Below are 27,553 nucleotides of genomic sequence, written 5' to 3' on the forward strand. Positions count from 1 at the left end.
TTTAAGACTCAGTTTGCTTTATCTTACTTTAATTCATTTTGAAAATAATTTTTCCCTAATTTTGATTTGTAATATTGATTTTTTTTTAATTACATATTTTCTTTTTAAAACCCAGAACACGTTGTAGGCTCAGCCGCTTAGGTGGTTTTTTGGTGGAATCAGCCGCTTAGGTAGGTAGTTATTTAAACTATTAAGGATTTCATTTTGCAATTTTGCTACGGTATATAAAAGGTACGCATATAATATACATATAACACGGCGGACTTCTAGTGTATAACACTGTAACAGCGAAAAAGCAACAACAAATATAGCCAGGCACATTAGGATCCTCAAAAAGAATTTTAAACAAGACAAAAAAATCAAAAAAGCTGACGCCAAAATTCCTAGTCACATTATGAAAGAGTAATACACCTCCAATTAAATTTGTCATCTAAAGGGAGTAGCTTGAAAAATAACACTTAGCAACATTCATTCCTGCCCGTATTCAAGAGGAAGAACTTCCTCTGAGACATCTAACAACTCCTCAACCTCAACTTCCTTGGCCTCATACTCCTCTTCTTCATCGCTGGCCTCTCCATCCCTAAGTTTCTGCCTCTCCAATCTCTCTTCATCATGCAACCTCTTCCACTCACTAATCCACTTGTCCCATTCCTCCTTTAACATTCTTCGTTTTTCTCGCTCTTGCTCGCTCAATAACATGGACACATCTTGGTCCTCTGCCTCATACTTCTTGCTGTACTTCTTCAGGTTCTTCGCAATTTCTTCCTCCTTCTCAGGGCTCAAGAACGATGGAGGCCTTGGGCGCCACAAAAACTGTTAACATATCAAAATAAATTATTAAATGATAATATGTACAAGAATCACTGAGAGGCGATTTTGTCAACAGAAATTACATGCATAAAATATCTGTTATAACCAATGAAAAATGAAATTACCTGGAAGAAATGATCCTTTAGTATCCGGTATAATAGCTTCCCATTGAAGGACCATATATTGAAACCATTTTCCATCTCATGGACAGAAGTCACAGCAGTTGCAACATATCTATAATAACCACAAGAAGATAACTTAAGAACTAACATATATATACAATACAATGAGAAGAATTCATCTCCAACAAATAAACCAAACAAAAACAAAGAGCTCTTTAATTCGACTCAAAATAACATAAAATTTTCTGGTTAAGTCTATAATTTCAGAAAGTTATCATCTCAATTACGATGTTTACTAAAAACTTCTCAGAATTACCTTCCGGTAGGATCCCATTCGATATCCGTTGCCATGAAATGCTCTGCTGTGGCCATAGTCTCTAGCTCATCAACATTGTAAAATTCCAACTGTCCGTTGAAACCCTTCAATCCTGCAAGGATTATGAATCGGCCAGAAGGAGACCAAAAAAGAGCATTCGCTTGCTTGCCTTTGAGAGTGGTCAGTTTCGAAACGCGGCCAGTATTCTGCGCTGTCCGCATTGAATAAAAGCTAATGTCAGGCCTCGGGTTATCACCATGGATAACTGCAAATCTATGGCCCTTAGGCTCCCAAGCGAAGGCAATAATCTTATCATTCTTATTCTCTAGCTCCAAAACTTCAATAGGGATGTCACGCTCCTTGATTCGGAAAAGCTCAAAGCCTGTGTAGGTGCTTTTTTTAGTTTTTGTATAGCGATCAACCTTGACAGCAAGATAATCCCCATTGCTTTGCCAATACATTTTGCAGTCACTAACACTAAAGAGATTCTTTTGCCTCAACTCCTCTTTGCTTGGGATTTGAATGAGACTCACCTACAATCAGAGAGAATAAAAACAAATAATTAAACAAACCCACAACCAAGTCAAATTAACTGGGGGGAAAAAAAAAAAAAAAAAAAAAGCACTGAAACACAATATGACTATTGACTAGTTACAAATGAAACATCACAACTCACCCTAGCAGGCTGGTTTCCACCCCCCAATTCAGGAACAAAGATTGCAAGAATTGGATCCGTAGGTGACCAACTGAAATCCATAACATTTTCAACCTTTATAGACTTCTTGTCAATAAGAGAAAATGTTTCTGTTTCATAAACAGAGACAACATTCTTGCCAATTCTGGCAAAATATTTGTCTTCTCTTCCACCACCCCATCTGTTAAAATAATCATGCAATTCATTAGAGGTGTTAGTGATGCTTAAAATGGTAATACCAACGCTAGAGTAGATGGGATAGTAGTTTTAACAAGTTATGCAAATTAAAAGAAAATGAATATTACTTAAAAACAGGCCATGACAACCCTGCTACACCTCCAGTTCCTCCAATTGCAAAATCATCAGGAGTTCCCTTAAAATCTCTCATCACTTTTCCAGTTCTCACATCAAAAATGTTTATTACAACCCTCTGTATAATAAGTTCAAATTAGTAACAGCAAAAATGGAACCATATTTACCACAAAGTAATGAATGGCTCATTAGAACTCACAGTTGCATCACGAGGATTGCTTGGTTCATGGCTGCTGTAGGTCACCAAATACTTCTCCCCAGGAGAAAAATCAATAAGTCTAACCTGCAGAGGATATGATTAAATCCGAGTGCCAAGAAACAAAATAAATAATGGCTAAAATTGAAACAAAAAACAAACCTGGGGATGGGCATAACGCATCAGCCGATTAAAGGAAGAGGCACCACCCCAGACAGCAGCACCCTGTCTGTGCACAGTTGCCAAATAAGTCCCAAGTGGGGACCACTGCACAAAGCTTTCAGTCCAGAACTGTAACAAAAAATAGACAAGATCATTCATACTTGCAGTATTTATAGGTGATCAAATTTACAAGAAAACAATTAAAATTTACTGATCCTATCAGTCCTCATTCTCAAGCTTGAATGATTTATAGAAAATGACCAAGTACATAAATAAGCTAAAACCCTCCCTCCCTCCCTCCCTCCCCCAACACACACACACACACACACAGAGAAGATCCTGCTACCAAAAGCCTTAAGTGAGAAAAATGTAAATGTTCTATATGATGCCCACTCACAGGACGGTTGTAAACAGGTGCAGGCTTCAAGTGTCTTGCATCATTCCAGAAAACTTCAGTATCTGAACCTGCACGAATCACAAACTGATCCCGAGCCTTTTCATCTGTAAGCCAGTGTTGAAGATTTTCCTGAAATAAAGTCCAAGTAAATACAAGGCACAATAAATTAATAAATAAATAGCTTAAAGCGAGAGAAAGGACAGCAAGGAGGGAAGAAAATCATTTAGAAGATTACAGGAGGGCGAAAGGTGGCAAATGCACACACAGAACATGACCCTCAGTGGCTATATCAGACATGAATCCATCATAGCCTCAGGATAACATAGAAATTAATAGTAACATCAACAATTACTTGTCTTACTAAAATTTTAAAGTATCAAGTTGGTGACACAATAAATCTGATTCAAAGACCAAAATATTAAATTATTGAGGACATGACTATTAACAAGTCTCTAAATACCAAAATGTCTATTATCCCCAAAGCAAAGGCAAAAAATAAGTTACCAATACCAGATAATATGGCAATTTAATGAAGAAAAAAAAAAGACTAAAGTTTACACATAGATACTTTATTATGACCTACCAACATTCTGTGTTCCTTAAAATTCAAAAAAAAAAAAAAAAAAAAAATCTAAACAGTCTGCAATGAAGGTTTATCACAATAGTCTAAACAGTTTAAAATCATACTAAAACTTCTGTCACAAGTTGTACCACATTTACTAGTAAAATCAACAACACAATAGCAGCAGAATCAAGAAAGAGAAATGAAATCATATTGAGGAGAATGTATAAGGACATTACCCCAGGAGTATATGGAGTAAATTCAGGAGGGGCCCACTCATCTGGAACTTTCATGAATCGATCAAAGTCATCGAACATGTTAACAGCAAAAATATGAGACCTGTCGAGTTTATATCCATGGGTCTTTTCCTTAGCCAGCTCAGCTTCCTATAAGTATGATCAAACATGAAATTCCATTGTGAACGTTATAACATAATTACCATAATGATCACTTCTTCATGAGGTCAATGACTAAATGATTCTGAAAGAGTTCTTCTCAAACTACACATAAAGGGATCAGGACCCTGAATTATGTAGCAGTTTAATTTCCACCAAACCAATAATATCCTGTCTATTTCAAACTCTTAAGCAGATAGATGATTTTATTGCTACAAACATATCAATAAAAGGGCAACTCACTTACAACACTCAAATATAAATCCAGTTGCCCAGGGTCGTCTAGAGACCTTGTTGAGTAATATACAATACACAGAATGTCATGCAGAAGAATATTGCATTGTGGTGCAGTCATCATAGAAATAAAATTGGAATTTTCTTTTTGGATAAATTTGTAATTTCATCTTAAGAAAGCAGAGAGTTACTTCACTTTGCAGGACAAGTTAGCACTGCTCCAAAAAAAAAAAATGCTTAACAAATGCAAAAAGAGAACTAGATGATAAATTAGGATATAATGATATGGTAGAGAAAATGGGTTAGTAAAAAAGGGGCGTATACCTGAGGAGTATTATACTCAATAAAGCAGTAACCTAAGGTTTTCTGGGTCTCAGGATCTATAGGCATCCAAAGGCCATCCTCCTTGATTACACCAATCTGGCTGTAGATTTTCCGGATTACACCTTCTAATTTCTCAAACTTCTCGCGAGCAACAACCGGGAGATTATCGACAACTATGATGTTCCCAAACCCAGAATCAAACTCTAAATTATCCTCTTCGTATATATCTTCATCATTGCTGAGAAATTATAAACAAAATAAACAGCCTGCTAATGTATAACAAAATAGGGGAACGCACGTTTGACGAAAATGTAAAAACAGAACTCACAGTAGAAACACACATTGGACAGCTTACGGAGCCAAAAGTACCCGAAGAACAAAAATTATTTGGCTTGTAAATCAATAATCAAATATTTCTGTAATTTCCGAAGCTTTCTGGAGAACCAAACAGAAAAATTGAAAAAAAAAAAAAAAAACTATAGCGATAGGTTATAGGCTTTACCTTATAATGCCAAAGTCTTCACCCGGAGGAAGGTGGATGGAGTTGAGATCGATCTGCGAGAGATCGATACCAAGCCGTTCCGCCGTCTCTTCTATATCCTTCATCACCATCACGTCCGCCATGATTTTTATAGCTTTTAGCTTTTATGCGTTGCTCTCAGTTCAGACCAATTGAGCTTCCAGCGAGGACAAACGGTTTGGTAAAGAATTCCGCCAGCTTTCTGAAGAAGATAAGCTATGCTGACTGGCGATCGAGAGCACAGCTACACAGACTCAAGAGAGAATAGATGGGGGTTAGGGTTTCTGTGGGAGAGGACGTAAATATGGTAACACCATTTTTCGGGTTTGGGCCGTATAAGTTTTTTACGATTTTGTCAGAAGCCCAAACACTAACCACATTTCGACCCATCTACAACCGACTTCTCCATTTATATCCCTGAATTGTTGTTGTTATTATTATTATTATTATTTTGCAAAAAAATTAAATTTGAATATTGCAAAAAACCACCTACTAAAAGCTTAATTCTATTTAACACATTCATTATTGATTATCAATGGGATCTTATTAGGCAATCTAATTGACCACCAAAAGGAGTTGATTTTCCATAACCAAGTTTTTAGTATAAAAATTAATATATAATTTAATGTATCCAATTAATATTTGTCATCTCAATATGGATCTTACTAATGATCATATGATATCTATTTCAATTTTTAAAAAAAATATATTTATTTCTTTAAAGAAACATAATTTATTTCTTAAGTGCATTTGAAATCATGACTTTATTAACCGTTTGTTAATTTGTTTTTGAATAATCAATAAATTTTCTTCATACAATTGCGGGAAAAAAAAAAGAAAAAAAAAAAAAACCACCAAATTAGAGGCTTGGGAAAGCATCAGCATAGAAGTCACAATACGCATCCAGATTATGATCCAAATCACACATTAGAACATGTGAATTGGCAACAAAATCTCTACTGATTTCATCCATCAAACCTCCCAATACAAAATATATCTCTCCACAATTAGGGTGCAAACGGTCTTCAGCTTTAAAAGCATGAACCTGGTTCTTAATCTCTATCCAACTCCAACCGGGGACTTTTTTGACACCCCGCTCTTTCATAAGCCTCTTTACACTAGCTTTTTCATCCCACCTCCTAAGATACCCATACATATCAGAGAGGAGAACGTAAGTGCAGTGCTCTTCAGGCTCTAAGTCTAGCAGACGACTTGCCACCTGACTAGCTAATTCGATATTGCCACAAGCCCTGCAGGCACCTAAAAATGTTTTCCATACTATTGCATCAGGTTCAAATGGCATTGTTTCAATCAAGGCTTTTGCCTCATTGAGACGCCCAGCTCTCCCATAGAGATCTACTGCACAAGCATAATGCTCCATCCGTGGGGTTATTCCATAATTTGACTCCATCGACTTTAGAAGTTCACATCCTTGTTCAACCAATCCAATGTGGCTACAAGCGGTTAAAACTGCAACGAAAGTTATGTGATCCAGTTTTACCTTTCTCTTTTCCATTTCAAAGAAGATATCCAGTGCAATATATCCCAGGCCATGTTGTGCATATCCAAAAATAAGTGAATTCCAAGTGATTGGACTGTCATTGGGATTCTCTTCAAATGATTTTCTAGCATCTTCAATGATCCCACACTTGGCATACATGAAGATCAAAGAGCTGGCAACGAATTCATTGGACTCGAGGCCTGATTTAAGGGCCAAGACATGAACTTGTTGACCTAATTGCAGGGTTGCTAAATCGGAGCAAGATCTAATGACAGCTGATAAGGTGTAGTGATCTATCTCTACTGCCACGTATCTCATATGCACAAAGAATTTCAAGGCATCTTCACTCAACCCAAACTGTGATAACCCAGTCAAAATAGAGTTCCAGGAAACCTTATCCTTCATTTCCAAGCATTCGAATATATGCAGAGCTTCTTCCATGGATTTATTGATTGATTTGAGATACATGGCTATCAAAGCATTTGCGATGGGAACTGATTGTTCTAGTCCCCTTTTTATTATCAACCCATGGAGGGATTGTCCAAGGTTTTTATGTGCTTCTTCAAAACAAGCACTGACAATGCTAGTATAACTATAGATGTCCGGTTCAAACCCAAGCCACTGCATATCCATAAAGATGTTAAATGCAAGTCCTTCTTTACCATGTATTAGGTATGCTGCAAGCATGGAATTCCATGTCACCACATCTCTGGTATCAAATGATCTATCAAATACCTTTTTAGCATTTTCAATGGACCCACATTCTGAGTATGAAGTGATTATGGCATTGCACACTGTATTACTAAATTCCAATCCAAGTTTCGTAATTTTTCCATGAATCTGCATGGTTGTCCAGTAAAACTCAGAATCATCAAGCAACGTCAAAAGTGGAGCAATTGTGCCATCATCAGGCTTCACAGCATCCTTCTCCATACAGCCAAATAACCAAAATGCAGTCCTCCGATCACCCACTTGCACAAAACCAGCAATCAGAGCATTCCATGATACAGTGTTACGCTCTGGCATATGTTCGAACACAACATATGCCTCCTCAACTCTCTCACACTTCGCATACATGTCCAAAAGAGCACTTCCAGAGTAAACATTTCCAGCATAACCCATCTTGATAATCATGGAATGTACCTCTTCCCCAATATCCCATTGATGAGAACCAGCTATCCCTTTTAGTATGCTTCCAAATGTGTACCCATCAAGTTCAAACCCAGATCTTCTCATGTTTCTTAGAAACTCCCATGCAATCCCGAAGTTCCCACAGTTTACATACCCAGCGATCATTGTATTCCAAGAAACAGTGTCTCTGTTAAGCATTTTGTCGAAAAGCTTGTGAGCAAGACCAAATTGTTGATTTCTGGAATACCCATTGAGGATATTGTTGGCTATGTATATGTCCGCAATGGTTCCTGACTTGACTGCGTGAGAATGGGTTATCAGAACCTTCAACAAAGCATTTGTAGAACTCTCAATCGCCGAGTGCAATGACCTCATTCAAGAGTGATCACAACTAACGCTTCGGTGTTTGAATGAAATCAGAAACCATAAAAATTTGTTACCTTTCCTCTCTCACTCATTTCCGTTAGATTGAATCAAACTGTTATATTTTAGTAGAGATACAAAGAAGACAGCACAGAGAACCGTGTCATTTTGGGTTCCATAACCGGCTTGGAGCTACCAGAGTTTAATGGCGGCAACAGTGACTGGTGGAATCAAAGTTTGAATTTTTATTTTTTTTATTATTATTATTAATTTTTTTTTTAACATTTGCAGAAGAGAAAAGAAAGAAACAGATAAAAATTACACTGGCTTGTAGAGTGTAAATAGCTGGGTTGGTTATACCATATCACCGCAAGATGAAAAGCCGATTGTTAAAGAGTTTTAAATCTTAAAAATTATTATTATAATAATTAAATATAGAAAATTATTTATTTATTTATTTATTTATTTTTGAGGAATCTATAGAGTATAAGTAAGAGGTAAAATTCTTAAGTTAGCTTTGTTTTCTATTCCATAAAAAGCATTGACTTTTCACAGAAGAAAATCCACCAACAAAGAATGTTTTAACACAATTCCAGTAGGTCTTAGGTTTCAGGATTCAGAATTGACAACCATGTCGTACTTACGCTTGTATTTGTTTATAAATTTTTCCGATGTTGGATGTCAAACTATTTTTAATTTTTTCACTCATTAATTTATTCCATATCTGGATAGCAGAAGCTAATATTACTTCCATAGAATAATTACAAAAAAATTAAAAATCAAAAAAATTAAAAATTAAAAAATTAAAAAATTTACTGACAAAGAAAGAAAGAAAATTTACTCACACCTTGGCTTATATTTGTTTTATACAATCTTCGTCCCACATAACAATGAACACAAACATTCACAAACCAAACCCGGCACCTTCCCCACCCCCAAAAAAAAAAAAAAAACAATGAACACAAACAAGAAAACCTCATAATTAACAATATGAACTGTGTATGCATGTTGAAATTGTTTAGAGCCTCCACTTTCTACTTATTTTCCTTTTGTAGGATAAACTTTAGCTCTTGTTTTCTATCGGTTTCTTTAGGCATTGGTTGATGAACAAGACGTTCGAATTTCCCCTTCTTCACCAGTCTTTGCTCCAATACTAGTAAGCTTCAAGAATGATCGATTCCAACTATCAAAGAAACTAGATTGGTCATCTGCAAAACTCTCCACTTTTCCCCTTGTTCTGTCATCAGTAAACAGTACAGAATCCGATTGGAATAGCCCTTTGCGAGCTAAAAGATTTTGGTAATATCGATTGTCGAACATGAAGGATGTTTCAGGATCATTATCAACAGTTTTAGATGGGCTTGCACCTGCAGGGCACTGTTTCATAAGCTCGTTTGCATAAGCACTGTCAAGGGACGGGTCAATGAGAGTGAGTTTCCCATGAGAGTCTTGTTGAAAGCGGTCATTAAATGCACTGCAGTGAGCTGATCCTATTGTGTGAGCTCCTGCAATAGCCAAAACCCATTTCTGAGATTTTGCAGCCTTAATTCTAAAAGCAATTGGAGTTCCCAATTAGCAATAGGATGAGAATCTGCAATGGAGAATCATGATTCTTCATAGTGGGAAACTATTAACATTCCCTACTAGAGGAATCTCACCAACAGATTGAATACTTCAAATTCTTTATAAAGTCTATCACCAAATTTTGAGATCTTGAAGAGGGTAAAGAACAGGTTTTCTTGCATGTACCTAATTATCAGTTTTCCCCCTAAATAGCCAGGCCAAGAGGCTACTAGCATGTGAGAATTGCAATAAAGATTGTGGTTTATCGTATGAGTACCTGATAGTGTGACAAGGTCATCCAAAGACAATCCTTTAGAAGAGAAAAGCTTAATCATCTCTTCCATGGTAAAGCTTGTGTCTACAATGTTGGGTCTGACATTTGAAGCTGAAGAAACTTTCCCATCTCTCCTGCCCGTTGGAATCTGAATTGCAGGCCCCCCGGTCTGTATACATTCATTCACTGTAAAACACAAAACCAGAAGATAGAAGAAAAAAAGAATGGCATATGATGCACAAACAAGACTAAAAATTAACAAAGAGAAATATGGATCTCACAAATTCAACGGCATCTCTAGCAGCCAAAGCAACAATGTCAGCACAAGAAACGGTTCCTGGACAAAAAATTTCAAGCACTCTTTTAGCAGAATCAATGACCTGAAATCCTCCCAGAGATGCGTTTGCAGGATCACTTCGCTCTGTCCCATTTCCTTGTAGCAGCAAAGATGCATCACAACCCTGCAAATTATGCTAATTAACATCAAGTGCACAGTAAAACAAGTCACAAATTCAAGGGAAACAGAAATTCAAAGAAAATGTTTAGAACTAAAAAGCATTAATTATCAATGTGTATATCTGTTGGTGCATGTTACTCATTGCAGGATTTTGTTTACCTCCACAAAGCAGTCATGGAACAGCAAGCGAAGGAGCTTCCCAGGGATTGTGGGGTCCATGGAGGAAGCTGATCTGACCGTGTTTCTGACAATCAACTCGGCAGAAGGGCATGAAGTCGAATAGAAGTCCCATGAGAGATCTGCACAAGAAGGAGAAGCTGCAATATAAAAGGAAACTGCTACAAAAATGGGGAAGCAGTAAAGAAAATTTGAGGAAGAGAAAGAGGATGATGTTTTCCCCATTAGCGTTTGAAGAGCTTAATCACAGGAGAATAACGGGAAACAGTTTGATCTCTTACATGGTGTAACGACTTAAAAGAGAATGAAAGTAGGAGCGTGCATTAGCCATTAGGTATGTATTCTGGTATAGGTCTATTAAAAGCTGCATTAATGAAGTTGGTACTGTCAGAAAGTAGATGGGTTACGAGAAATAAGTGTAAAAGATGACGAGCTGAATTGCACCAGATTTTCTCCAGAGTGCACACATAGAGAGCTGACTCTATTATTGCAGCACTGTGTCATAATGTCATTTTCGACTTCCTTGTAACTTCCGTTAGACATGGCCATGACAAGTATCCCAATATTGAAAGACCATTGAGTTGAGAGATGGTATGTGTTTTCCTTAATAGAACTCATGAGAGATAATGAAAAAGTTCTATTAACGAAAAATTGAAACAACCTGAAATGGAAAAGATTAGACAATTAATTTAGTACAGGAAAACAGCATTTTTTACTGCTATTTTTATGTTTCAGGTAAGAAGTCAACATCCTCACTATCATGTGGTATTGTTAAGTTCCAGTGCGAAACTGAACTCAAAGTGGCTATATTCTCAATGCCAAGCAGGATGATAAAAGTTATCCTTGCTTGCTTTTCCAATTGCCATAATTCTACTCCAACCTCCTTAGTCCTTACAATATCGGAGCAGGTAGAAAGGAATTCATAAATTGGGCATGTAATAACTCTCATAAAAATGATCAAATGAAAAAGAAGAAAGCACATGCTGAAGGAATCCGAAAGCAGGAATATGAACAAGACAGAGTAACAATTTTATACTTCCATGAACATTCTTATTTATTATTTCTTCAATGTTGAGATTAAATCCAACTTGGTGAAGAATATGAGGATATTACAGCTGTAAATGAAGGATTCAAGGACAAATTTTATTGCTGATCCATTTACTCATTAACTCCAACTTCCCAGTCATTAAATTCTGTTAAATATTGGTTCAGTTTGACAGTTGTGTAATAAAATACCACTCTTAAATGATAAGGGATAAGTTAATAAGGTCGGTGCGTCGTTTCAGAGACATTGGGTGAACATGGCTCGCATTAAGGATTTCTTGCTGTTAATTTTTCTTGCCGTTACAGAGAAATATTTATTTTTTCTTGCTGTTACAACACAATCTGTTTGGCTCATTGGATTCTCTACAAAAGGTTTTGCTGAGAAATGATTTTGGTTAGAACTTTTGAATCAATTGTAATTTTCTTCAGAGCTCAATATACATTTTTTTTTTAGAGCTATGGAGCTAAGATGCTTCCTGGTTGATGCTTCACCTCCAATTTGACTTTGAGATTCATCTCTAATCGGACTTTTATACCAGTGATCATCATGCTTCAGTGTGGAGCTAGCCCTTTCCATCCATGATGCATATTTGAGCAAGCCCTGCCCATGAGTTTCAAATATTGTATAAATGGTCAAGCATTCCTCACTAGTTACGCTCTGCTCAGTTTTTTAAAAGGACCAAAAAAAAAAAAAAAAAAAAAAAAAAGAAGCAAGCAAGCAATTTAAGGAGACAGAACCAAACAAAAATCACCATATTTCTCATAGCGATATGCAAAATTGAAGACTGATGGACATTATTTAACAGTAACTAGAGCCAATAGATATGAAAAATACTTTTCAAAACAAGGAGGTTAGGAAAACTGCATTGTATAAGAAGAGGTCAGGCCACGGTGGAGTTTGTTCTAGTAACTAGTAATTCAACCGAATAAACCTGTACTGGACAATATCAACCACATTGACCATGCGAAAACTAATAAAAACTGCCAGAGGCTGACAAATGATTGAAGGATGAGGAAGATACTACCATGCATGCTTCAAAATTTTGCATCTTCAGTTTCCACGTCACCTTCTGCAACTTCTTCAAATTCATCCACATCATCAATGGGAATGTCTTCGTTAACATCACTTAAAGAACCTATACACATCTTGAATAATTAGTTTTGGGAAGTGTATTCGACAAAATGCAAAATGGAATGAAGGAAAACTTTGGCGAAGGTGAAAGAAGTTCTAAGGTTTGAGCTGATTATATGGAGTTACTCATTTCCACCAGCAGAGAATAACAAACTCTACCTGTAGTGATTTGTGAATTAGGACTAGTTAATACTTCTGAGGATGCTGACATGTCATCAAGAAGATATGGAAGTTCTAGAAACTTCAATAATGATTCTGTTTGAGGATTTCTAATGTATTCTGCAAAAGAATGACAGTATTATTCTCAAAATATTTGTCTATAATTTTATCTCATTGAACATTATAACACCAGATAAAATGAAATTAGTAGTAGAAATGGTAAAGCCGTAAAGACAAGAACATAATTCGCACCATCAGTATTATTCAAAGTGAATTTGGTATATTAAGAGCAAAACTTTTAAATTATTTCTAACTTATTCAGACATGCATATTAAATTTTTTTTATTAAAAAAAAAAAAAAAAAAAAAAAGGACATGCAAAATGAATCAAGCATAATTATGATTACTGGAGTAATACCATCAGAGGGACCCCTAGAGACAGATTTGGAGGGATTGTAACCTTGGGCCGTCTGAACAAATTCGAAAGGCTTGGAGCCTCTAGCTTGAAGTTTGCTCCCAATCCATTGAAGGTCATCTTGCATGTCAAGATTTACATTACTGTTATATCAAAAACTGAGTTAATGATAATGTCTTACCCTAGGAAAGACCCAAAAAGAAACTAAAGGAGAAGGGGGTGGGGGGAAGGGGAGTTTTCATTGGTCAAATCACGTTTCTTGGAATAAAGTTCTTTAAAAATGTAAACGCACCAAAAATTTGCACTTTTGGCGGTCAAAGGGAAGATAGAGTTGAACCTCCTTGTTATTGCTAGCCATTCCTCATCATACTGAATCTCAAAAGGTCCTAACTCTGATTCAATTTCAATGATCTAAATAACCAGATCATGCCACAAATAAAAAACTTTAGAAACTGGCAGTTACTGAAAGAACGCCCCCTATGCTACCATAAAAATCACATCAAACACCTGTAAAAATTTACGCCGTGGAAGGCACTTATCCAGAGCAAGAAATTTTGTCACTGGACCACCCTCTCCATGTTGAACAAGAGCAGAGAATTTGCAGTGTAGATGGGCTGAAAACCAATATGGTGGCTTCAATTTTTCCAGCAGTTGAGCAGCAGGTTTACTTCCAAGAGTTCTTTCCTGAACCTGGAAACATCCCAACACAATAAGAATGAGCTGCTGCTTCACTCATAGGAAATGTTTATTAATTGACCTTGCAGTTTTAAAAACTCCAATTTTAAATCAATGCTTTATTTCACACTAAAATCATCTCACTTTCTGAAGGAGACAACTTTTCTCGCTACATGCTCAAAAGATTGGTATATTTTTAAGTTTTCTTCTTATATTTTTCAATCTTAGATATATTGTTCTTACGATATCTATTCTTCTTGTTTTAAGAAACCAACTATATTTGATTTGTCAACCTCAGCTTCTTGAGAAAAACACAAAAAGCATAAAATCTAGGAAATTCACAAGTCTGAACCCTTTTTTCTGGAACATATCAAGCATATTATTTGAACTTTATTAACTCATGTAACAATTACCTCCTTCTTAAAAAATGGTTTGTCCTGGACAAGTGTCTCCCAGTCTCCACAATCAGTGATGCCAAGAGGCCAATCGTGCGAAAGAAAAATGTCAATGGGTTCCTCAACTTGCATGAGTTTGTGGACATCATATTCACGAACATGATACACAGACCTGATAGTGCTGTCATTATATGGAGGCCTCTCAAAATGTCCTGCTCAGGAAAAATTCATTTGTTGTGACAACGAAAAATAATTGCAGGCTATTCCAACTCCACTTTGGGAAAATAGGCACATCAAATTGCAATAGCTAATTCATTATAAGGCCAAGGAAAATACGAGATCTTCTGGAAACACACAACTCCAGCTTTCAATTCCTACGAATTCATTCTAACAAAGGGTCTTTAAAAACTAAATTATCACCGCTAGACGTTGAGGTCAAACAGGACAACATGCCCATCCAAGAGTCACATTACATTTTAGTTGCCAAATTTAATTAACACATTTATCAGTTAAGTTCCAAAGTACGAGCCAATGACAGATTGAATAACCAACCTAAACGATAATGGCGGGCATTGTAAATTCCAGAGAGTCCACCAATTCGAAGGTTTCCGAATTTGACAACCCCAGCAAAACCCATGAAGTATATATTAGGTGCTGCCCAACCCCCATAGTACCTAAAAAAAACATGTTTACCAATACCCATTACTCGATTTTCGCTTTACAATAAATTTTCAATGAATTTAGAGAAATAGGAAAAATGTAGAGTCAAAAAAAAAAAAAAAAAAGAAAAGTTACTCACAGTTCCCACAAGTAATTGGAAGCTTCATGGTTTCCGCCGATGAATATGGTGGGATAGGGAGCGACTTCCTCACCCGAATAGTACTTCCAAAACGTTTGCATGGACCTATATTTCGGCGGCACACTCAAACTCTCCAAATCCTTCTCATTCCTCACCGCCTAATTAATTCCACAAAACATTTTTAAACAACTTTGCCCAATACTTTGAAGAACAAGCAGAAGAAGAAGAAGAAAATAAAACCTGAAAGTCGCCGCAGCAGAGAAGGAGGTCGATTTTGGTATTGTGAACTCTTTCATAGTATTGGAGGGTTTTGTAAACGGCGTCGAGGTCTCCATGCATACACCCTTCCACTGCTATCTTCATCGCTCTGGTTTTTCAGATCGTTTTGTTGTTAGTGAACTGTGAAGGGACCAATCAATAGGGTTTAAGGAAATTTTTTTTCAAAAATTCTTCTAATTATTATTATTTACAAATTGAGATTTTTTTAAAAAAAATTATTATTATTTACAATAAAATTCTAAAATACAATTAGAACACTGCCGTTTTGTAGGTGACGCGTGGCAGAGGTAAAGTCAAAGTCGTCAATTTGTCTTAAGAACAGACCTCCAGAGTCCAAAACATCTGTGCCACGTAGCATACGTTAATGATGTGTCGCTTATAAAACCGTTGGACTTACGTGGGGATTTTGATAAATTCGGACATGTCACGTGTTGTCTTATTGAGTTTACTTTAAGTAAAGAGACACGTCTCTCCTATTGGTATGAGTGTGAGCAGTGAGCAACGAGCAAAGCTTCAGAGATTTGTGTGGCCAACATCGATGCAGCAACCAACAAGCAACAACCATGACTTTCCAAGCATTTTCCACAAAACAAAATCTAAGGCTTTTTTTTTCCCCTCACTTTAGGTAATGGCTTCCTTTCCTTCCAATACTTGTTTTTGAAAACCAAAAATTTTGATTTTGAGCCAACAATTCTTCGTTAAATGAATTACATATAAATTTAATATCTTTCGTATATATTCTTCTCCCACACCACCACGTATGGCGGCTCTGTCTCACCCATTTCTCTCTCGGATCTTACTTTCCTCCTCTCTTCTCTCCCCAACTTCCAAACCACCATCACCCACCACCAAATTTCTCTTCTCTATCTCTTCAAACCCACTCAAGCCATTGCCGTCAAGAAAGAACCAAACGCAGTGCGGTGCAATCGCAGACATCAAAGCCTCACCTCCATTTGATGATCACAAAGACGTGCTCTTGGATGCTACAATCGAGGAAGAGCACAGAGGGGAAAGAGACGTGGCGGACTATGATTGGACGGAAGAATGGTACCCTCTGTATCTCACAAGGGATGTCCCTGAAGACGCACCTTTGGGTCTCACTGTTTTCGATAAGCAGCTTGTATTGTATCGTGATGGGGCTGGGGAGCTTCGCTGTTACCAAGATCGCTGTCCTCACAGGTAAACTTTACCTTGACCTGTTGATTGTTGCTGAAGAAAACTTCATGAAAAACTAAAACTTATTAAGTCTGAAGTTGTTGTATCAAGTACCATAGCAGTTTGGATAGTGATGAAAAGAAACAAAAAGCAGCATAGTTTTAAGATAGATTGCTCTGTTCCCTCCTTGTCAAAACCATAGATCGCCTTGCTTCATTGTCGCAAAATCCAAATTAGAACTTGTTGGTTTCCATAAATCTAATTTGGGTTAAGGTTCTTGTAGTTCGACATTAGTTTCCAACTCATGATCTATTCGATTCACAAACTTCTATGGAAGTCCATGAATAACACAAGTTTTGGGCTGTGTGTGTTTTTAGGCTGGCAAAACTCTCAGAAGGGCAGTTGATAGATGGAAAACTGGAATGCTTGTACCACGGTTGGCAATTTCAAGGGGATGGAAAATGCGTAAAGATACCTCAGGTTGGTTTTAAATGATACCTCGTTCTATACATTTTGTTTAAAAATGAATTTGCTTTTGCTTTTCCTTATAATCCCACATGGTGAATGATGTCCGATGGCTGAAACTACAGCTTCCTGCTGATGCCAAAATTCCTCGATCAGCCTGCCTTAAAACTTATGAAGTTAGGGACTCCCAAGGGGTTGTGTGGGTTTGGATGTCTCAGAAAACACCACCAAACCCAAGTAAACTACCATGGTTTGAGAACTTCGCGAGGCCAGGGTTTCAAGATATTTCAACAATCCATGAACTCCCATATGACCATTCCATACTTCTGGAGAATCTTATGGATCCTGCCCACATTCCAATCTCACATGACAGAACAGATTGGACTGCAAAGAGGGAAGATGCTCAAGCACTGGGTTTCGAGGTGACCGAACGTTCTAATCGGGGATTTGCAGGGTGGTGGGGAAAGGCAACGGATCAACCATTGCCAAACTTCTTACGGTTCGAAGCACCATGCGTGCTTCAGAATAACAGGGAAATTGTTGACAAGAACGGACAAAAGGACTACTTTACTGGTCTGTTCCTCTGTAGACCAAGTGGACAGGGAAAATCTATGCTTATTGTGAGGTTTGGAGGTACAAAAAGATCCCCATTGATAAAATTGTTTCCGCAATGGTACTTCCATCAGAATGCATGTAAGGTCTTTGAGCAGGATATGGGATTCCTTTCGTCCCAAAACGAGGTTCTCATCAAAGAAAAAGTTCCCACAAAAGAGCTTTACCTTAATTTGAGGTCCTCGGATACATGGGTAGCTGAATACAGGAAGTGGATGGACAAAGTTGGTCACGGTATGCCTTACCATTTTGGACACAGCACCATATTATTGCCTAAAGAGCCTGCTGTAGTAGAACATGCTCCAGCAGGACTAGTTGCTGGTGTTTCAGCCTCTGCACCCGCCAAGGGAGGAATTGGATCGATGCATGTTCCGAATTTGAACAACAGATATTTCCGGCATGTAATCCATTGCAAAGGTTGTAGAAATGCAGTCAAAGCTTTCCAGACATGGAAAATTGCCCTGTCTGCAATTGCTATAGCGATGGTCGCAGTGGCAATTCTTGTGTCTGGAAGGCAGTGGAAGGCGCTTCTGTTGGTAGCGGCAGCAGCGTGCTCGGGTGGGGCTTATGCATGCTCAGCTGCTATTGCCTTGAATACGACCAACTTCATAAGGATTCATAGGAGAGTGTGAGCCATCAAATGGTTTTTTCTCTGGTAGATTCTAAAGTGAATGAAATAGGACTTCAATGCAGAAATTGCCCGTATTCTTTTACGTGCAGATGCTTGAAATATTTCCAGGAAACGTTCATTGCTTAGTCTATATAATTAATCTAATCTCGAGAAGATAAAAGGTAGAGTTTAAAATCCACAACATTTTGACTGCCTGATGATTGGTATTTTGTTAAACATGGAACGGTTGTTGGTTATGCAACATTTTATTGACCATGCCATTCCTACAAGAGTTCTTCAAATAGGTTTCTCAACGTGATCACCAGAAGAAGCTAGCCAATGCTCATAATTTGCAACAAATAAAAAACAAAAAAGTCCACGTAGATAGATAATCATAACCTGTTACCCTTTTCGCATCTTCTAAGAAGTAATATATAAAAAGAAATAGACTCGTTTTCTAGACTAAAGTCAATTTAACAAGGTAAGAATATGCAGCATCACGTGGCGGGGCAGGGCGGGTAAATCAACGAATATTTGCCTGATCTAGTTACTTACTTTTAGGTAAAATATTTTATTTATACACTGGATATATAATAAAGATTTCACGTAACGTACTAAATTCAACCATTCTTTTCTCACACCATCATATACTTATTTTCACATTTTGAATAATAAATGGTATAAAACACTTTATAGTTGTTTTGAAATTACCATCTAAATTATAAGTGATTTTGTTAATTAAAAAGTGAACGAAAAACAAACTCTAAAAGATAATTAATTTTACGCAGAAAATCCTGACCTAATATTTTCTTGGAGCAATGTACTATTACATAAAGAAATTATAAATATAAACCTGTTCTAAAATTTAAGCCATCTCTTCTCTTTTTCTTTGCTGACAACAGCATTGGATGCAGATGCATGAGCTGCCTCAGCCTCTGCTAATGCTTTCCGAGTCTCCGTTAATTTCCTCATAGCTGCCTCATAAACCACCTTCTCCTTTTTGTTTCTGTTAACCATCTCTTCAAGCTTCTCTACACGCATCCTCAAATCCTTCATCTCGTCATCATATGCAACCAAAGCTCGCCGGTCCACTTTTTTCTCCTCTGTACCTTTTCGATGCTGCTTCTTTGGTGACCCGCCATTTAAAGCTTCACCATGCATTGCAAGTTGATTATTAATAAGACTGAAGATATCTGGAGTCGATTCTTCTTCTTCTTTTGCTGCCCGAGCCAATGCTGCATACTTTTTATCACGTTTCTTCCTACCACCTCTGCTCCGCTTCTTCCCCCGATTCTCTTGATTACCTTTACTCTCTTCTGCTCCTTGAGACTCAAGAGCAAGGTCAAGAGATTGCTTAGGAGGAAGAACCTTCACATTTATAGGATCCAACATTCCCTGTCCAGAAACACCTAAACCCATCCCTTCATGATAACCCATATTGGCCATCATCTTGGAAGCTATACCTCTGGTATGGTTCTCCCACTTGGCAAATACAACGGTATCTTTCTGGATGCCCCTCTGCAGGTTGCTGCTTTCTAGAAATCCCAAACCTTGTAAATCCCCTTCCTCATCGTCACTGTAATCAGATTGTTCTGAGCTAGAATCGCTTTCTTCCTCATCACTCACTTCAGCATACTCAGATAATGTTATAGCTTCCTCACCAAGTTTTGCAGAGGTTCCATCATCTCGAAAAACCACTTTCCCTTCCCCAAGTATGTCATCCCATGACTCAAGCTCAGCTTCCCTCCATGGCCTACCTTTGTCAGTGAGTGCCCAAATACTGGATCCTACCAGTGACTGATTCCATACTGTTGGAATGTATTTTCTCAGGAAGTGCAATGGGACATCAACCCCTGTAGAATTAAACCTACATCAACTCTAACATACTATCTCTGGATGTATAACAGAGAATTCAAGATATGACAAGAAAACAGCTGAGCAATAAGCAGACTAAAAACAGCAATATGCATGCAGCTATAAGTATTGAAAACATAAGGGGAAAATGCTATATGTAGCTTAAGACATCTATCATAACAGTTTTGAGAATGAAAAGCACATTGTATAACTACAATGAGCAAATTAAAAATAAAGTTGCCAAGATTTATTAGGCAACAGCTGCATTGAATGAAAAGTAGTAAGTCAACAAAGTTGTTCATAGCTCTTTTGGCGGACCAGAATTGCTTATTTGCTTTGCTTTTTAAATTGAGGCTACACATTGATAGCTTTTATTTTTATTCTGGAAGTAAATGCAACAAGTTTTCCTATTGTGATCTAATGTCGTATTTAAATATCGCCAGACTATACCCACCAATCATCTCATACATGCATTGCTCTCAATGGTAATAACAATGCAAGCACAAGGATAATGGGATTTAATAGCACAACTAGCCACACTGATTGGTCTATAAATATATATGGTTCCAACCTACCATGTGATAAACGGCACTTATTACCAAATCGACATCGTTGCTGCAGAAAGAACTTGCAAATCTGCAGTTTGAGTTTCCGGCGTTAGTTCAGTGGAGGGCAAGCACCATTTGTTTAACTCCAAAATGTAGATCATAAAGAAAGCTAAAGCTTAAGGCCAACCAAATTTCATGGGATTTCTGTACATCGTCTTAGTGAACAGTGTCATGCTAAATCATAATTTTTATAAGAACAAAAAAGAAAAGATGAAAAGAGTTGAGCCATTTTACTACATGACCTTGTTGCATTGATTATTTAACAAAATCAAACATCATGCCATGCCATGAGTAAGACATCTCTCCTAAATGTTTTAAGGAAAACGACATAAAATGCTAAGATCAGCATAAGTCACTTTCACAGAAATCTGCATGAAAGAAATTGTAGTATCTCACACAGCTAAAAAAGATAACTTCTTCTTAATAAAAATACAAAAGGTAGGTGGATAAAGGATCAGATACCATACTTACCATCATGTTTTCTGATGTTGGAGTGAGAAAAGAAATCTTTGCAACATTTGAATTGTCCAACCCAACAATTTGACCATTATACCAACGTCCATCAGTGTGGAGGAATCTGCATTTAGAACCAATAGAGTAATTGGGGTCCTCCAAAGGTTCGGGCTCCAAAGGTTCAGGCTGCAAAGGCTCAGGCTCTAAAGGTTCAGGTTGCAAAGGTTCAGGCTTGACATCCTCATCGGTATGACCAGAACCATCTAGTGTTGCATCAACTTCACGAAGTAACCTTGCACGTTTTAAGAGGAAAAGCCCCTCCTCAGCATCTTTAATTCCCTGAACAAGCTCCTCATAAATCTGAAAAGACATAAAATTACTTGTAGCAACTAAGTAATAGGAACCTTTAGAGAGCAACAGGAAAAATACGAACATTATTATTAAGTTCAGTTCCACTATTACGTCATGCACATACAACTCAAAATCCTACTACGAATCCAGACATTTGAAAATTTGAAGTTTTGCAACAACTATAATGGAAACATGCTGACATTGTTAATATCATTCAAAGCTCTTGTAGTAAAACAGATCAAAATCGCAGGTGCGATGCCATTTCTTCCAATTTAATCTCAATTTAACTTGAAGATGGTTCGTTTTCTACATTTTATATACAAAAATCCTCAGGCCCCTTTTTGCCACTGGGCCAAAGAAGAATTCGAAATAGCAGTGTGATTGCTTCTGACCAATTAGTGAAACGAAAATAGAAATTTATGTAATTACTGTTAAAATGTTGAAAATATAGAAATCGGAATCAAAGAAGTTGTGCAATAGAGTTTTGAACGTTGCAAGCACTTTATTCTAACAACAAATCCCGATAGATAAACCAAGTAATGGTTGTCCCGTAATTTATTCTATTTTATTTTATTTTATTTCAGAATTTGGAAAACCTATGATCTCACAACTTTCAACAATTTCTCGGTAGATTAAATGTGAAACGGGCATGATACTGATACCTCGAGGAGCTCGGGATTGTTAGGGTCAGAGGCGATGGCATCTTTGAGGGCGGTGAGAGAGTCTTTTTGCTCATGTAGTTGGTCCTCCAGTTGGGTCTCCAGAAGCCTCTCTTCCTCGCTTCCCATGGCTCCTGCCAGAGGCTTCTCTTAGTCACCGACCCGGCTACTATAAAAACGGGGACTATCCAATTGTAAATCCGGGTAACCGAGTCGGTCCCCACCGTACAAACACGTGGCAGCATGGAGTTGGCACGTTATAACCACGCCTAATCTGAACCGTACAATTACTAAGACTCATCTGAGCCGCTAAATATTTATGTAAGAATTATATTTTACTTTGTTTTAGAAAATTATGGAGTGCCACCTTTTTTATTAAAAAAATAAAAATGAAACTTACTTATCGATCCGGCGAGTTTTGAAGAGCTCCGAGCCCGTGAAGATTTGAAAAAAGTAGATACAAGAAGCAAAGTGGAGAATCAGGATAGGAGGCGGGGGAAATTGATAAAGTTTGAAACAGAGAGAAATTGAAAACCCTAGGTAGGGGAGGGGAGGGGAGAGGGAAAAATGGGGCGTTCCAGTGAACACCATGAAGCGACGGATGGTTTGGTGAAGCTATTGACGAAAGCCAACCACGATCTCACACTGGTTCAGAACAGGCTCGAGAGGGAATTCCAACAAATTTACCCTGACAATGTCAGTACCAAAATTCTCAACCTCCCAATCTTTTTATTTTCTCAGTTTCTTTTCTTTCCGAATCTCAATTTTTTTTATTTTTTATTTTTTTTGGTTATACCTCTAGATGACTAAATGCAGTGATTTTGAATGGCTGTTTTCAGGCAAACCCAATGAAGCTGGTTTATAGAGTAAAGAAGATTCATGAAGATGTATCGGCTTTGAAAGAGCAGTGCCGCGAACTTCTTTCTGCCAAACAGGTACCTTTCAGTTTTTACTCTGTTTGAGTACTCAATTTTCACCCATGTCAATTTCTTTGGCTTCTTGCTCTACCATTTTCTTATGTTGGGTTTTCCTTTGATTTTGATTTGTATTTTCTGGGGGGAGCAGGATTTGATTGATAAGGCTCGGACAGTTCTTGTTGGGAACAGAAATGCACTGCAGCGGATGCAAGCATCCATGGGCATTCCCCTAGACGACGGTGATTCTAGCGATTCTGCTTTTGCCAATTTCAACCAGGTTTTCCATTTATTATTATTATTTTGTTTTACATTGATAGTGTATTCGTGATGTTAAACTAGAATGAGCTTAATCTAATATCAATGGTGGCAAGCTTGTATTTTATCTGCACATGTCTCCTAATACTAGTTGGCATCAAATTGGAGGATCATTTTGTTGCCGTTCACACACTGATTCTGAAGGTTGTGTAATTTCCAAGTGGTGTCTAAAGTATATGCATCATTTGCCAGCAAGCAACCGAGATTGAACCTATGGCAAGGCTTTGTTTATAATTACTGGAGACTTGCTCTTGGCTATATAGCTGTAGCTCTCCAGTTAATTTGGCCTTGCTATATTTTGAGTCACTTCATTCTGTATTTGCCTGTACACACAACAGGTGGAGAAGGCAGTCTAATATGTTCACTAATTTTGCTCAACTTAATCATGCAGATAATTGATGAGTGGACAGCTCAAGTCAGATCAGGCACAGGTAACGGGTTTCACTCACAAATTTTCTGTTTTCAAAAATACATGCACCATCCGTGGAGGAAATGGTGTTTTTAGTATGCATGTACATAGGCAAAGGATGGAAATTGATATTTTCTAAAGTTTGTCTGTTGATCTCTAATAGAATCTGGTTCTTCTCCCCCCCCCCCCCCCCCCCCCCCCCCCCCCCCCTCCCCCCCGCCCCCTCTTTTATGAGGGCATTTTGGCTATGCATAGTCTAGTGACTTTGACTTTTGCCCCCCCCCCCCCCCCCCCCCCCCCCCCCCCCTCTCTCTTTTATGAGGGCATTTTGGCTATGCATAGTCTAGTGACTTTGACTTTTGCCTTGCTATGGTTTTGAGACTCACTATTGCAATGACGACTGAATGTTTTAGGAGAGAAATACAAAAAAAGGAAGCTCCTTTTTAAATGTGTTATTGTTTTGTAGCCAAATAGCTGTACTTGTGCGCAATGTTAAAGCAGGCGTTTATTTGATGCAGGGGATGATACGCATGCTTCAGGCTCTGAAGATGTTAACGAATTACTCTTCTCGGCTATAATCCAAAGCAACTGATAGACTTTCATGATTTAGTTGAAGCACCTCAGTATTATGAAAGGGGACAACAGCATAGATTAAACGTCCTACCATTTCCCCAGTTCTTGAGAAGAATAGATGATTTACATTTTAAGATTACTCTGTGGAATGCAATTCTTGTCGATTTTAAGTGACGTTTCCGGTTGGTACATGACACAGTTATGACTGAAGTCACCCTCTTATATAATATGCTTTCCCCTAATGTATATGCTGACACGTTATTTAAAAAAAAAATTAATGAAACAGAATTGAATAGAAATTTCTTGTTCTTTTTTTTTTTTTTTTTTTTTTTTTTTTTTTTTTTTTTAGGTACTAACGATGCTAAACAACTTAAATTATAAATCTGTAAAAACATTATTTTATATTCCAAGAATTTAATGAATAGAATACAGTATCATGTCTTGTGTCTTGGGGGATGAATTGTTAACTACGAAGTTAAAACAGTTGAAGGTTTAACCCGTAGTATAGCGTCAAAGCAGCTGTCATCGTATAAGATATTAGACAATGAATAAGAAGTCGCTATGATGCCTTTACAGCCTCGAGAATTAGAGCTTTCAACAGCCTGATGAAGAACGCTGCTATTTGGATATAGGAGGCTCCCCTAACCACCTGGCACGAAAACCAGTCCCCTTGCAATCGGAGCAGCACATTGATCCCTATAAAATTACACATTAGACATTCATTATGTTGTAGGAACAGATTATGATAGCATGATGCGATTGCTCTAGACAATTTTATTTACCTTTCCGGCGCATATTACACAAGTAGTATTTTTGGAAGGGACTTGACAGAGCATGTTATCACCAAGGATAAAGAAGCCCGTACCAGCACACCATTTGCATTCAATATTCCCATTTGAGTTGCAAGATGAACAAGCAACTGGACTTGGTTGCTGTATATATCCATAGAAAACACAGAGTTAGGAAACAACTAGATACCATATCATAAATACAACCTTAGGAATATCCAAAGAGTTATAGCTGAACTGACGACCTTCAGGTTCTCCTATTTGATTATTGTAAACTTCCTTTGAAACTTATCCCAAAACCGATATCATAATCTAATTCTTCTAAGCTCAGTTTCCAGAATGAAACATATGCATTCTAGTCTTACTGTATTGTTACTCAAGGAACAGTATTTTTGCTACCTGCAAAAAATGGCTATAATGAGATAGAGTGGAAGGTTTTGGAATTATTTCCAGGACGCCCTTCCAAGCTTACAGGATTCTTGTGTAGACTCTGCAGGGAAACACATACCTCCTTTATGTGTCCCATCCCATTCCCATGGTCATAACAAAAGCAAATACAAATACAAAATTTTGACATGTCAATTAATTTGAAGCATTGCTCAACTAAAATCTGGATACCCAATCCGCACAAAAAAAAAAAAAGTTAAGCAGAAACTCGAATGTAATTTTTACTCCAAAACTCATTATACTAGTAGACTTAATTTCACAGAATTCGATAGTAGAGTGACTGTATAAGCCAAAACACACCAAACCCAGTCAATGAATATACAAGCTGAAGCCCCTATATTCCCAAAATTCTCCTCCCACGCAATCGACAAAGTTAACAGATTGCTAGCATCAAGAAAAATTTAAAGTGACTAAACAAAATGCTTTTTTGCCAGACATAAATTAGAAATTAATACATAAAAAAAAAAAAGAATTAAATATAAGGATACAGATAAAGAAATATGATAGATACCTGAGAGATTAACCAGACTCGTTCCATTCGCTTGACGAAATTAGAGGAGCTTTCGAATGAGTCTACCATTGACGCACGCACGCCACAAACCCTAGAACACGGATAACTCCTATTTGTACCACAAGGTACGACAAACCCAGCACCATTTACGGCCCTCGTCGACGATATGAGGCTTTTGTTGTGGATCGGTTTGGCCACAACCACTGGCCTACATAACATACAACTCGTCATTTTTCCTCTTCTTTTTCTTCTTCTTCTTCTTCTTCTTCTTCAAGTTATAGTTCTTGAGAGAGTTTACGGTATTTCGTTTGTGTTTTTTTTTTTTATTTTTTCGAAGGAGGCGGATTGTGGACTTTCTAGTGCCACAAAGCTACGGTGAGTTCCCTTGTTTTCAAAGAAGAAAAATATAAATTGGACCGGAAAAACAATGTAGCAAAAGCAAAGAAAATGTTTAGGACCTATTGGAAATATCAACTTTCTTTATTGATTTTTTTTTTTTTTGGGGGGTAAACCTCCAAATTGACTTTTTATAAAACACGAATTTTAGTTTATATGTCTTTATTTAATTATTTATTTTCATTGAGATAGAATTTTTATTTAAAATAAAATAAGATAACAATCAAACTGTACTCTTATTTGGAATCTTGGGTAATAACGAATAAGATAAAATAAAATAATAAGTTAATCTTATAGAAAAAATATTATAAAATAAAAATCCAAAGAAATTCCTAACCAAAAAAAATTATATTTTTAACTTTTGTTTGGCATGGAAATTATATTTTTAATTAGGAATATATTTTTCTTGTTACGTTTTCTCTTTCTGAAATAAATAAAATATAATTTTCAATTTGAGTCCCAAAAAAAGAAAAAATGGATTTAAAAAAAAAAAAAAAAAGAGAACAGGTCGGAATCAGCAAATTGGATTGACGTCGGGTACAACGTTTTGTACATAAAGCGGGCGGACCAAGGGAAGTCTGACCCGTAACCGGGAGTCATTGCACAAATCAGGTAGCCCAAACCCAGCCACCACCGATCCAACCTTGTGCGAAATATATATATAAATATATATTTTTGATTGGTAAGATTACCATAAGATAAAAATCGCAATAAGATAATCTCAACTGAACATCGAAAACAAAAATACAGAATATTGAAATTGAATGCAAAATACGAAGCAAAATAATCGGTGAGAAAATCATTCTTAAATACAGTATAATTCTGTAAGGCACGACATTGCTGAAAAAGACATGAAAATTTTATTTTAAATTCCAATTTTTTTTATTTTTTTTTTTGCAAGGAGGCATTATTTTTTATTTTTTCTTTTTTTAATAAATTAAGGAGGAGAAATTTTAGCAAAAAACCTAATGAACAATATTTCAACTATGCTGGTTCAAGGGGATAAACATGGAATTACTGATA

General features: G+C 37.1%; 7 protein-coding genes across 8 annotated transcripts; 2 read left to right on the forward strand and 5 right to left on the reverse strand.

Annotated features, from left to right (window-relative positions):
- Positions 1 to 245: 245 nt before the first annotated feature.
- Positions 246 to 5,330, reverse strand: LOC107419937 (eukaryotic translation initiation factor 3 subunit B). The gene is made up of 11 exons (XM_016028779.4): positions 5,027 to 5,330; positions 4,525 to 4,762; positions 3,811 to 3,957; positions 3,010 to 3,138; positions 2,613 to 2,741; positions 2,454 to 2,537; positions 2,248 to 2,372; positions 1,925 to 2,123; positions 1,249 to 1,781; positions 936 to 1,044; positions 246 to 813 (listed from the first exon to the last, which is right to left on the reverse strand). The coding sequence occupies exons 1-11, from the start codon at positions 5,146 to 5,148 to the stop codon at positions 469 to 471; spliced, it is 2,160 nt and encodes a 719-aa protein (XP_015884265.1). The 5' UTR covers positions 5,149 to 5,330; the 3' UTR covers positions 246 to 468.
- Positions 5,331 to 5,885: 555 nt separating this feature from the next.
- On the reverse strand, positions 5,886 to 8,438 carry LOC107419911 (putative pentatricopeptide repeat-containing protein At3g25970). Its single transcript, XM_016028751.4, has one exon. The coding sequence runs from the start codon at positions 8,049 to 8,051 to the stop codon at positions 5,904 to 5,906; it is 2,148 nt and encodes a 715-aa protein (XP_015884237.3). The 5' UTR covers positions 8,052 to 8,438; the 3' UTR covers positions 5,886 to 5,903.
- Positions 8,439 to 8,869: 431 nt separating this feature from the next.
- On the reverse strand, positions 8,870 to 15,603 carry LOC107419894 (uncharacterized). Its single transcript, XM_060817091.1, has 15 exons — positions 15,369 to 15,603; positions 15,129 to 15,286; positions 14,882 to 15,003; positions 14,348 to 14,541; positions 13,767 to 13,949; positions 13,552 to 13,670; positions 13,263 to 13,402; positions 12,846 to 12,965; positions 12,593 to 12,690; positions 12,091 to 12,155; positions 10,955 to 11,171; positions 10,493 to 10,750; positions 10,158 to 10,337; positions 9,880 to 10,045; positions 8,870 to 9,544 (listed from the first exon to the last, which is right to left on the reverse strand). The coding sequence occupies exons 1-15, from the start codon at positions 15,489 to 15,491 to the stop codon at positions 9,129 to 9,131; spliced, it is 2,559 nt and encodes an 852-aa protein (XP_060673074.1). The 5' UTR covers positions 15,492 to 15,603; the 3' UTR covers positions 8,870 to 9,128.
- Positions 15,604 to 15,926: 323 nt separating this feature from the next.
- Positions 15,927 to 18,451, forward strand: LOC107419939 (protein TIC 55, chloroplastic). The gene is made up of 3 exons (XM_016028781.4): positions 15,927 to 16,586; positions 16,940 to 17,042; positions 17,153 to 18,451. Exons 1-3 carry the CDS (start codon positions 16,168 to 16,170, stop codon positions 18,269 to 18,271), a joined length of 1,641 nt encoding a protein of 546 aa, XP_015884267.3. The 5' UTR covers positions 15,927 to 16,167; the 3' UTR covers positions 18,272 to 18,451.
- Positions 18,452 to 18,964: 513 nt separating this feature from the next.
- Positions 18,965 to 22,452, reverse strand: LOC107419891 (zinc finger CCCH domain-containing protein 22). Its single transcript, XM_016028719.4, has 4 exons — positions 22,178 to 22,452; positions 21,183 to 21,524; positions 20,679 to 20,739; positions 18,965 to 20,102 (listed from the first exon to the last, which is right to left on the reverse strand). The coding sequence occupies exons 1-4, from the start codon at positions 22,301 to 22,303 to the stop codon at positions 19,108 to 19,110; spliced, it is 1,524 nt and encodes a 507-aa protein (XP_015884205.1). The 5' UTR covers positions 22,304 to 22,452; the 3' UTR covers positions 18,965 to 19,107.
- Positions 22,453 to 22,565: 113 nt separating this feature from the next.
- Positions 22,566 to 24,687, forward strand: LOC107419912 (uncharacterized). 2 transcript variants are annotated; one of them, XM_048475709.2, is made up of 5 exons: positions 22,566 to 22,870; positions 23,014 to 23,109; positions 23,240 to 23,368; positions 23,798 to 23,837; positions 24,334 to 24,687. In XM_048475709.2, exons 1-5 carry the CDS (start codon positions 22,742 to 22,744, stop codon positions 24,405 to 24,407), a joined length of 468 nt encoding a protein of 155 aa, XP_048331666.1. In that variant the 5' UTR covers positions 22,566 to 22,741; the 3' UTR covers positions 24,408 to 24,687. The 2 variants fall into 2 exon arrangements, with proteins under 2 accessions (XP_048331666.1, XP_048331667.1); XM_048475710.2 differs by lacking the exon at positions 24,334 to 24,687 and having other exon boundaries at positions 23,785 to 23,837.
- A 71-nt stretch (positions 24,688 to 24,758) lies between these two features.
- On the reverse strand, positions 24,759 to 26,577 carry LOC107419910 (uncharacterized). Its single transcript, XM_016028750.4, has 3 exons — positions 26,135 to 26,577; positions 25,171 to 25,320; positions 24,759 to 25,084 (listed from the first exon to the last, which is right to left on the reverse strand). Exons 1-3 carry the CDS (start codon positions 26,363 to 26,365, stop codon positions 25,007 to 25,009), a joined length of 459 nt encoding a protein of 152 aa, XP_015884236.1. The 5' UTR covers positions 26,366 to 26,577; the 3' UTR covers positions 24,759 to 25,006.
- Between the last annotated feature and the right edge of the window lie 976 nt (positions 26,578 to 27,553).

The sequence above is a fragment of the Ziziphus jujuba genome, chromosome 5 (assembly GCF_031755915.1).
Source record: "Ziziphus jujuba cultivar Dongzao chromosome 5, ASM3175591v1".
Classification (NCBI taxonomy): domain Eukaryota; kingdom Viridiplantae; phylum Streptophyta; class Magnoliopsida; order Rosales; family Rhamnaceae; genus Ziziphus; species Ziziphus jujuba.